Source organism: Spermophilus citellus (genome assembly GCF_964194105.1).
Source record: "Spermophilus citellus genome assembly, chromosome: 10".
In the NCBI taxonomy this organism is placed as follows: domain Eukaryota; kingdom Metazoa; phylum Chordata; class Mammalia; order Rodentia; family Sciuridae; genus Spermophilus; species Spermophilus citellus.
Window position 1 is genome coordinate 75,427,696 of NC_138197.1, and position 11,075 is coordinate 75,438,770.

Genomic DNA, 11,075 nt, shown 5'->3' on the forward strand with positions numbered 1-11,075 from the left:
TGCTTCATCTGCCTAACATAACTTGTCTCATTTTTCATCTCCTTCTAAGGCCCATCTAAGATGCGAACACTTAGATATCTCCTTCTTTAAATTCCTGTAGAGAACACTGGGAAGACCTCTCATTTTTTGTTTAGTTTTTTTTTTTTTTTTCCGTACGAGTATCAATAATTCTTTTTACTATGAGTGCCCATAATTTATCTTCTAGTTAAAACTTATATGAAAACTTGAGAGTAAAACTTTTAGACAACTGTGTGATTTTAAAGCTATAATTTCTGAAAATAATCTCTATTAATCTGACCCCTTGCACTGAATGTAAGCCTGGGCAGAGTTTTTAATGTTTAATCTCTTTTATTCTACAGAACAAATGCAGAACATTGAGAATAGTAATTGTTACATTTATAGTTCTCAATAGGCCCAAAGTTACAGTTATTAACATAGTTGCTTGTTTGCCTGACATTTCCATATCATTATTTTGAGAAGGCTGTAGATGCTATCCAAAATTTATCTGAAAACCAGTCCAACAATGCAGTGTAATTTTGAAATTCATCACATATTTTCCCCCTCTAGATCATTCTGACTTAAAGTATACTCATGATTGCAGTCTACACATTAGGGAATAAGCAAAGAGGTATGTTTTAATAATATAAGCATATTATGTTTTAAAAATTCTTCCCTTATTACTTCTCTATATAATTATCTTTCTAAATTTTATTGATTCATTTTTTTCCTTAAAATCATTCATCTAACTTTTAAAAAGTGTCCTTTGTCTTTAGGTTTCTATAACCCTTCTCTTCTTCTCATGATGTAGTTCCCTTCTAATGACATATCACAAACACCTTTTTATATTTATCTGCTTCAATAAACCTTTAGTGTCCATTGCACACCACTGGGTCTTATTTGTTTTTAAAGCTATAACTAGAAGAAAAACATTATCTCTTTCTCTACCAGCATACTACCTGCAATTCATAAATGAGCATTGCATAACTCTACCTGAAACATAATTTTGCTAACCATAACTTCAGTACTAGCTATCACTGTTATTAGATAGAGCTTTCCTTCTACTCTCACCATTCAGACATGATAAAAGACACAACATGGTAATGGGAAAGCATACAATAGTGACAGTGTTTATCTTAGTGAATTCAAATGACCCACATTTGAATGTTGTGTTATTTATGTTCCAGCTTCACAAATATTTGTTAAGCACTGCTTTGATCTGATCATCCCCTCACTCACCCTGCTGTATATTCACTGGATTCTCATATATTTTTTCTTTCTTAGAAATTTCCTATACTATTATATGTATCCATAAATTTCTAGTTATGTTGGCTACTTGGAAGAAAGCTATTTCGTGTAATCATTGTGTCACTTGAATGATAATTTGCTTGATCACACAAGCTAGGCATGGTGGTGAACGCCTATAACTCTAGCAGCTGATGGGGGGCTGAGCCAGGAGGATTCTGAGTTCAAAACCAGCCTCACCAACTTAGTGAGTCCCTAAGCAACTCAGTGAGACTGTGTCTCTAAATAAATAAAGTGTGTGGGGAGGTGCTGGGGATGTGGCTCCGTGGTTAAGTACCTCTCAGTTCAATCCCCAAGACAAAAAAAAAATTAAATATTTGAAAACCTATTGTCATAAAATATTTGAAAGATTAGTTATAGATTAACATGAATCAAATTGAGGAGATACATTTCAAATGACTATTAAATGTCCTATAAACTGGTGAGTAGGTCACACTAAGTTCTAGACAAAGGACGGATCTCTCAGTGTTCTCATAAAGATGATGAATGAAGTGTGGATTATGTTCCTTGTGATGAAATCTAAGCTGATTTGAGAAATATTTGTGAATTGGAAAATTTTTGAAAATGGAGTTTTATATAGCTGAAAAGGAAGAACTAACTTCTTACTCATGATATTAGTTTTTATTTTCTGTAAATTTGATAGGACAAAAGAGAAATGAAGAATCAATCTGTGGAGATAGAGTTCATTTTACTTGGACTGACAGATGACCCTGTGCTACAAATTGTGATTTTCCTGTTTCTATTTTTCAATTATATCTTGAGCCTGATGGGAAACTTAACCATCATCCTCCTCACCCTGCTGGATCCCCACCTCAAGACTCCAATGTATTTCTTCCTCCGAAATTTTTCCTTCTTGGAGATTTCCTTCACAACAGTCTGCATTCCACGGTTCCTGATAAGCACTCTCACTGGAGACAGAACAATTTCCTACAATTGTTGTGCAACTCAATTATTCTTTTTTTTCCTACTAGGGATTACAGAGTTTTACCTCCTGGCTGCCATGTCCTATGACCGCTATGTTGCCATCTGCAAACCTCTGCATTACCCAGTCATTATGAACAGCAGAGTGTGCTACCAACTGGTGCTCAGCTCCTGGGCAGCTGGATTCTTAATCATCTTCCCCCCTTTGCTCCTGGGACTCAAACTGGATTTCTGTGCTTCCAAAGTGATTGATCACTTTCTGTGTGACACTTCCCCCATCCTGCAGATCTCTTGCACAGATACACATTTAATAGAATTGATGGCCTTTGTCTTAGCTGTGTTGACGCTTGCCGTCACATTGTTATTAGTGGTCCTCTCCTACACATTCATCATCAAAACCATTCTCAAATTCCCTTCTGTTCAACAAAGAATGAAGGCTTTTTCCACCTGCTCCTCACACATGGTAGTGGTCTCTATCACTTATGGAAGTTGTATATTCATGTATATGAAGCCATCAGCAAAAGAAAGGGTGACTTTAACTAAAGGTGTAGCTGTGCTCAATACCTCTGTTGCCCCTTTGCTCAACCCTTTCATTTACACCCTGAGGAACCAGCAGGTGAAAGAAGCTCTCAAGCATATGCTCCAAAGGTTTTGTTCTTTTGAAAACAACAAGGCAGAGTTTAGACATAAATAAATGTTTCTCCTTTGGAATCAAAATAATTACAAATAAGTTATTTGTAAACATAAATAGATGTCATTTGGAGTAAAAATAATTGAACACAGGGTTTGGTTCTTACTTCATAGTCTCTGAACTCTAAAGATGATACTAACCCATGAAAGAAAGTCAACCTACAATTCATTATATATAAATTTTTATGTTGGTTTGGAGAAATATTTATATATTTAAAGCATGTGTATAAAAACATTTCCATCTGCCATTGAATCAGAGTATGCAATGATGATCTTTAGTAACTGTTCTGAATGCCTGTCATGCCTGTTCTGAAATTTTATATGAAAGAAACTACCCTGTTTGAATGACATGTCTGACTTCTTTTGTTCAACATAGCAAAGTTCACCCATGCTATTGCAGGCATCCACAGCTTCTTCTTTATGCTGTTGTGATTTAGCAGCATGTCTCCTGTCCGTTCCATAGTTTTTCCTCCCTTACTCCAATACTGTGATATTTTACTTTCTGAGGAATCTCTCCACAAAATGGAATCTTTATTTTTTCTGGTGTGAAAAATTAATAAATTGAATGCCAATCCCTGAAAATTATCCTTTCATATGTCCTTTTGAAATAAAATCTGTCAAAGGGGAATGGACTATCTCCTCATGTCTTGCTGATTTCATTCCTCAATTCCCATCTTCCAGAGAAGCTTAAGAAATAATCCCTTAAGGAAAAAATAAAAAAGAAAGATACCTGTAGAGAAATTCATTCCACGTTTTGTTGCTCTCCTTATGACCCCCTTTAGCTGAAACTATACTTGAGTTATTTGTTTTTATAATTCAGTAGACTCCAAGATTCATCTTGCTTTTGAAGACCTGAGGGAGCCAAAAGCCAAAGTGTGAGTGTTGACGACAAAATGTTGAGGAAATTAATACTGAAAATTTCAGGTTGGAGCCATGTAGAAAAGGTATAGAGAATGTGAGTGGAAAATGGCAATGAACTTTAGTAGTTTCTTGGAGAGTACTTATGAAAACCTTAGAAGCAAAGTAGGTAATTCTCAAATACTTAATGAGAAGATACTCTGGATATCATGTTAACTCAGCAGCCTGACTACACCTCTGGAGAATAATAACCTTTGCTTCTCTTCCCACATCCAATTTTTGCACAACGTCCTTTCATGGTTTTAATTTACCATTCTGAGAAGGAAACTCTGGGAAATGGCTTCTTAGTTGGTCCTCTACTGTTAGTGAACAACTAGGAAAGTCATGTGTGATGTTGACTCAGCAACCTATAATTCAATGAAGATTTAATGACTAAAGCATGGTATCATAGAGTGCAAAGCACTGCTTCTATCACTGGCTCTGCTCAAAGAGTGGCACATGCCTATAATCACAGTGGCTCAGGAGGCTGATGCAGGAGAATCTTGAGTTCAACACTAGCCTCAGCAAAAGCAAGGAACTAAGCAGCTCAGTGAGACTCTAAATAAAATATAAAATCGCGATGGGGATGTGGTTTAGTGGTCAAGTGCCCCTGAGTTCAATCTCATTACTCCTTTCTCCCCCCCCCCCAAAAAAAGAGCGATATCAGTGTTGTGGACAGGTGGGGAGGGATAAGAAATATTTTTCATCTTGTTACTCAATTTTCTCCCATAATATAGGGTTGTTTGAAGTTCCTGTCCATTATGAATGCTTAAGTCCATGAAATCTACTAATGTTCATGTCCTGGTTGGTAAGCATGTTTTTACAGGACAAAGTAGATAATTTCTGATATAGTGAAGAATCAGGAAAAAAGAGCAACCTACATAAGAAAATATATTACTATTAAAGCAATTTAATTTTGCCAATCTAAAACAGGTCTATGTTTTATGATCTCTATATATCTCTGTAGAACAATATCTCTACTCCAAGCTCTTCTAGGACAAATAATTTCTTAGTCATTGAATTACAATCCCTAGGGGGAAAAAACTATGCTCATTAATTCTTTCATTTATTACTTCTCCAAACATTTATCTAGGAACATTTATTGTACTAGACAAAATAGACATGCTCTTGGAATTTGAATAAAGATAGCTTCATTGACAGTGGAATGAGGTATATAAAATAAAATGCATAGGACAAGAAATATATTTGAATGCATGTATGATTATATCAAAATTAACTGCAGTATTATGTATAGTTATGGTGCACTACAAAAACATTTAATAAACAAGATTGGCCTTAAATTGATAACTTCTTAATACTGTGATAGATGTATTCCTTATGAAACTGTTATCTATTTCTGTAAATATAAAATTATTAGATATAAAATGCTTAGCATATGACCTTGCATAGCATAAGCTTTCAAGATTAACATTTTTTGGACATTTCAAGAAATTTAGGATACTAGCTGTGAAAAAAGGCTCTGAATATGGCCTGCTGTTGCTTCTCAATCTGGGCCATTAGATCTTCTCTAAGTGAACCCAAAGCTTCAGGTAACTTTATTATAGGTCTCCTCCACTATCTTGATCTCAAGATAGGTGAAGAGCATTATTTCAATCTAAGTTTTTTTTTTTTTTTTTTTTTTTTTTGTACCACAGATTGAACCCAGAGGCATTTTACCACTGAGTTACGTCTCCAGTCTTTTTTTTTGTACTTTGAACAGGGTCTCACTAAGTTGCTTAGTGCTTTGCTAATTTGCTGAGGTAGGCTTCAAACTTGTGAACCTCCTGACTCAGCCTCCTTAGTTGCTGGTTACAGGTGTACACCACTGTGCCTAGCTGCAATCTAAACTTCTTGAAACAGAATTTCTAATAACTCACTAGTCACTAAGTTCACTGATTTCCATTCATAAACACCCAGTGCTTGTCATATCAGGGATTTAGAACAGTAAGAATATAATTAATAGTGTTAACTAATCTTGGAGTTAGGGCATGAACTGGGTCCACTGAAAAAATGTGGGAAGTTTGGACTAAATTGCAAAAATGATGAAAAGAGAAGTCATCAGAATCAGAACTGGAGAGCAAATTGGAGGTAGTGTTGTAGAACAACTGAAAATATTAGTGGCCCCAAAATGCCTTTATTAGATAGAGCTTCTCCACATCCCTAACTCCTTTTACTCTATTCCCCTTCTTGCCTGGTCAGTATTACTAGGTGTTGATCTAAAAAGTGGCATAATTTATATATTTCCATTCCAATTGTTTATATTGAATTATGTATGCAAAATTTAATTTTTTTTCCAGAAAATCTCAAATTATACTAGTGCGTCACAACACTTAAATTTTTATCCAATAGTTCCTTTAGTTGTTAACCCATAAGTAAGTTTCATTTGCATAGTATGAATCTTATATTGATAAGATGCATTGACAAAACATTTTTAAAATGTTGATAGTTGGAAATGTTAACAGCAAGGTAGTTTGATCATTATATACCTTACGTCTATATTGAATTATTGAATTATAACATTATATCTCATATAGTTGTACCATTAAAATAATAGTTAATAAAAAAGGCATGTTGCATTGAGATTCTTTCATTATGGCTGTTAAAAACAGCCAGGTGTGTTGGTGCATAGCTGTAATCCTAGCCACCCTGGATGCTGAGGCAGGAAATCCACAATTTTGAGGCCAGCCTCAGCAACTGAGCAAGGTACTAAGCAACTTATGAGACCCACTTTCAAAATAAAAAAGGGCTTGGGGGTATAGTTCATTGGTAAAGTGTATCTGGATTCACTCCCTGGTGAAGAAGAAGAAGGAAGAGGAGGAGGAGGAGGAGGAGGAGGAGGAGGAGGAGGAGGAGGAGGAGGAGGAGGAGGAGAAGTAGTTGTTTATATTGCAATAATGCCCCTTACCTATTATGAGATCAACAGATTGAAAACTTGAAATAGAAGGAGATACAGCTTCCATAAATTTACATTGAGTTGTAGTCATTTATATGGCTAATTTACATATATTCCATGTTTTTCAATTTCTTTTTTTTTTTTTTTTTTTTGTGATGCAGGGATTGAATCCAGGGCCTTGGGCATGCTAGGCAGGCATTCTACCTACTAAGCTATATCCACAGCCCCTCACAATTTTACTTTTTAAATAATTTTATAGTCATGTAATAATTATAATTTCTTTTTTTTTTAGAGAGAGTGAGGGGGGGAGAGAGAGAGAGAGAGAGAGAGAGAGAGAGAATTTTTAATATTTATTTTTTAGTTCTCGGCGGACACAACATCTTTGTTGGTATGTGGTGCTGAGGATTGAACACGGGCCGCACGCATGCCAGGCAAGCGCGCTACCTCTTGAGCCACATTCCCAGCCCCTAATTATAATTTCTTGACAGCTAAAGATTAGTTATAGATAAATCATAAAACCAAAAAAATTTATAGATATATGAACATTTGCCTTGCAAATAAAATCTTTCAAGAATTTTGGGGGCTAGTGTTGTGGTTCAGTGGTAGAGCACCTGCGTACCATGTGTGAAGCACTGGGTGCAATCCTCAGCACCAATAAAATAAATAAAATAAAGATCCATCAAAACTAAAAAAAAATTAGGAAAAGAATTTTTAGCATCTTACTTCATGTAAATTCTATTAAACTTAGTTCATTTGCCCTGTGACTTTCAGAGTATTCAAACTTGTAGGATTTCATATTTTATAATTCAGTTTCCATGTTGAAATATACATTTATACAGATGTTTACTAAACATTGAAATGCATCTGTTTTTAGTGGTTATTTTTGTGTTTATAATTTACATGTAATAGGTTTTATCATGTTTTTAATTCACTGCTTCCATAAATCCATTAAAACACTAGACTCAAAAAGGACAGTAAATTAGTGGGTTTTCTATTTATTTCATCCCCACTGCCTGAAATGGTGCCATGCTTTAGAAAAGGCTTTAAATATTATAATTTTATATAAAATCAACAGCCGTAAACCAAAGTCATTTCTGCATATCACTGACCAATCCTCAGAAAGAGAAAGAAGGAAAACTACACCATTTTCAATAGCCTAAAAAATAAAATACTTGGGTATCAATTAAATGAAAGAGGTGAAAGATATAAATAATGAAAATTTCAGAACCCCAAATAAAGAAATCAAAGAAGACCTTAGAAGATGGAAAGATCTACCTTGCTCTTAGATAGACAGAATTAATATTAACAAAATGACCATACTTCCAAAAGCAGTATACAGATTTAATGCAATTCCAATCAAAATCCCAATGACATTCCTCATAGAAATAGAAAAAGGCATCATGAAATTTATCTAGAAAAATAAGAGACCCAGAAAAGCTAAAGCAATCCTTAGCAAGAAGAGTGAAGCAGGTGGCATCACTATACCAGACCTTATAGAGCAATAGTAGCAAAACAGCATGGAATTGGCACCAAAACAGACTGGTAGGCCAATGGTACAGAATAGAGGGCATAGAGACTAACTCACAGAACTACAATTATCTTATATTAGACAAAGGTGCCAAGAATGTGCATTGGAGAAAAGATAGCCTCTTCAACAAATGGTGCTGGGAAAACTGGAAATCCATATGCAACAAAATGAAATTAAACCCCTATCTCTCACCAGGCACAAAACCCAACTCAAAATGGATCAAGGATTTAGGAATACAACCAGAGACCCTATGTCTAATAGAAGAAAATGTAGGCCCTATTCTCCATCATGTGGGATTAGGCCCCAACTTCCTTAATAAGAGCCCTGTGGCACAAGAATTAAAATCAGGAGTCAATAAAAGGGATGGAGTCAAACTAAAAATTCTTTTCAGCAAAAGAAACAATCTGTGAGTTGAATAGAGAACCTACATCTTGGGAGCAAATCTTTACCCCTCACACATCTGATAGAGCACTAATCTCTAGAATATATAAAGAACTCAAAAAGCTAAACACTGAAAAATCAAATAGCCCAATAAATAAATGGTCCAAGAGCCTGAAGAGACACTTCTCAGAAGATGATATACAAGAAATCAATGAATACATGAAAATATGTTCATCATCACTAGCCTTAGAGGAATGCAAATCAATACCACTCCAGTCAGAATGGCAGCTATTATGTGTACAGACAACAATAAGTCTTAGTGATGATGTGGGGAAAAAGATACATTCATACACTGCTGGTGGAACTGCAAGTTGATACAGCAAACAGGGAAAGCAGTTTGGAGATTCCTTGTAAATTGGAAATGGACTCACTGTTTAACCCAGCTATCCCTCTCCCCAGTCTATAACCTAGGGATTAAAAACAGCATACTACAGGGACATAGCCACATCAATGTTTATAGCAGCACAATTCACAATAGTTAAACTTTGGAGGCAACCTAGATGCCCTTCAAGAGACAAATGGATTAAAAATGTGGGATATATACACGATGCAATATTACAATAAAAGAGAATAAAATCATAAAATTTGCAGGTAAATGGATGGAGTAAGAGAAGATTTTGCTAAGTGAAGTTAGCCAATCCCAAAAACGCAAATGCTGAAATTTTTTATATATATAAGGAGGCAGATTCATAGTTGGATAGGGAACAGGGGCATGGGAGGAATAGACAAACTCTAGATAGGGCAGAGGGGTTGAATGGGAAGGGAGAGCGCATGGACTTATAAATGATGGTGGAATGTGAGGAACATTATTATCCAAAGTACAGGTATGAAGACATTAATAGGTATGAATATACTATGTATACAACCAGAGGTATGAAAAATTGTGTACTATATGTGTAATAAGAATTGTAATGCATTCTACTGTCATATATAAATAAAAATATTAGAATTGAGAAAGTCTATCAACACAATTACTCAATCCCAAATATGTGGTGAATGCATTGACTCTGTTTTTTTTTTTTTTTTTTTGCAGGTTATTTCAGATTTTCTATTATGTGAAGTCCTTTAGTTGCCTGGTGGTAGGTTTTCTTTTTGAGAAAACTTATCCTGAAACTCTTTCCTTGCAAGGAAAGGAATGATGTAAAAAGTCAAATATACATATTTAGAGATCAACAATCTTTTCAGTACACTTAGAATACTTTTACAATAGCAAATTCACTTACTTATTTAAGAACAATGCAATTCTTTTGACTGAGTCCTTGAAGGCCTGTTTTACTTGCTTGTTCCTCAGTGTGTAAATGAAAGGGTTCAACATGGGACTGATGGATGTAACAAGGACTGTCACTCCCTTGTTAATAGCCACTGAATCTTTTGCTGAAGGCTTAACATAGATGAAGATACAGCTCCCATAGGTTATGAAGACCACAATCATATGGGAAGAACAGGTAGAAAATGCCCTTTTCCTTTGTTGGGCAGAAGGGAATTGCAAAATAGTTATAATGATGTATACATAGGATAGAACTACACATATGAGAGTCATGATAAAAGTTAAAACAGCACAAATTAAAACCATCTGCTCTATGAGCCATGTTTCTGTGCATGAGATTTTTAGGATGGGTTCTGCATCACAGGCAAAATGGTCAATAATATTAGAGTTGCAGAATTCCAGATTCAGGACCAAGCTAAATGGTGGGAGTATGACCAACAAAGCAGCTGTCCAGCAACAAAGGATGAGTCTTCTGCACACTCTGGTGTTCATGATGGTCACATAGTGTAGAGGTTTGCAGATAGCTATGTATCGGTCATAGGACATGGTGGCGAGGAGAAAAAATTCTGTAACACCAAAGAGATCAGTGAAAAATATCTGAATGGCACAACTGTTATATGTGATGGTCTTATCCCCTGTTGATAAGCTGTACAAGTATCTGGGAATACAAGCAGTTGTGAATGAGATTTCTAAGAAGGAGAAGTTTTGTAGGAAAAAGTACATGGCAGTTTTGAGGCGTGCATCCAGCAAGGTGAGGGAGATGATTGCCAGGTTCCCAGTTATACTCAGCATGTAGGTGAGAAAGAGAAAGATGAAAATCACGACCTTCAGTTGTGGGTCATCTGTCAGTCCCAGCAGGATAAATGTTGTTATTGTGTGATTTCTCATAAGTGGATCCTGACTTCTACTTAATTTGCATTTCAAATTCAGAGATGTTTGTGTAGGATAGTAATTCACAGAGGAAGAACCTGGAAAACCCATTCACATGTATTTAACTATTTTGTTTACAAATATTGTCATTCACTGCTAGCATAGGTTCTATAATTATATATATTTTGTTTCAAAGTAGATTTAAAAAGTCAAATTTCATTATGTATACCAATTCCAAAATGTTATGGTTGCTTCCTTATTATTGC

At 35.4% G+C, this 11,075-nt stretch overlaps 2 protein-coding genes across 2 annotated transcripts; one reads left to right on the forward strand and one right to left on the reverse strand.

Annotated features, from left to right (window-relative positions):
• Window positions 1–1,957: 1,957 nt before the first annotated feature.
• LOC308658807 (olfactory receptor 6C6-like) lies at window positions 1,958–2,917 on the forward strand (the record flags this gene model as incomplete). Its single annotated transcript, XM_081311729.1, has 1 exon — window positions 1,958–2,917. One exon carries the CDS (start codon window positions 1,958–1,960, stop codon window positions 2,915–2,917), a length of 960 nt encoding a protein of 319 aa, XP_081167855.1.
• Window positions 2,918–9,891: 6,974 nt separating this feature from the next.
• LOC308658858 (olfactory receptor 6C2-like) lies at window positions 9,892–10,827 on the reverse strand (the record flags this gene model as incomplete). Its single annotated transcript, XM_081311773.1, has 1 exon — window positions 9,892–10,827. The coding sequence occupies one exon, from the start codon at window positions 10,825–10,827 to the stop codon at window positions 9,892–9,894; it is 936 nt and encodes a 311-aa protein (XP_081167899.1).
• Between the last annotated feature and the right edge of the window lie 248 nt (window positions 10,828–11,075).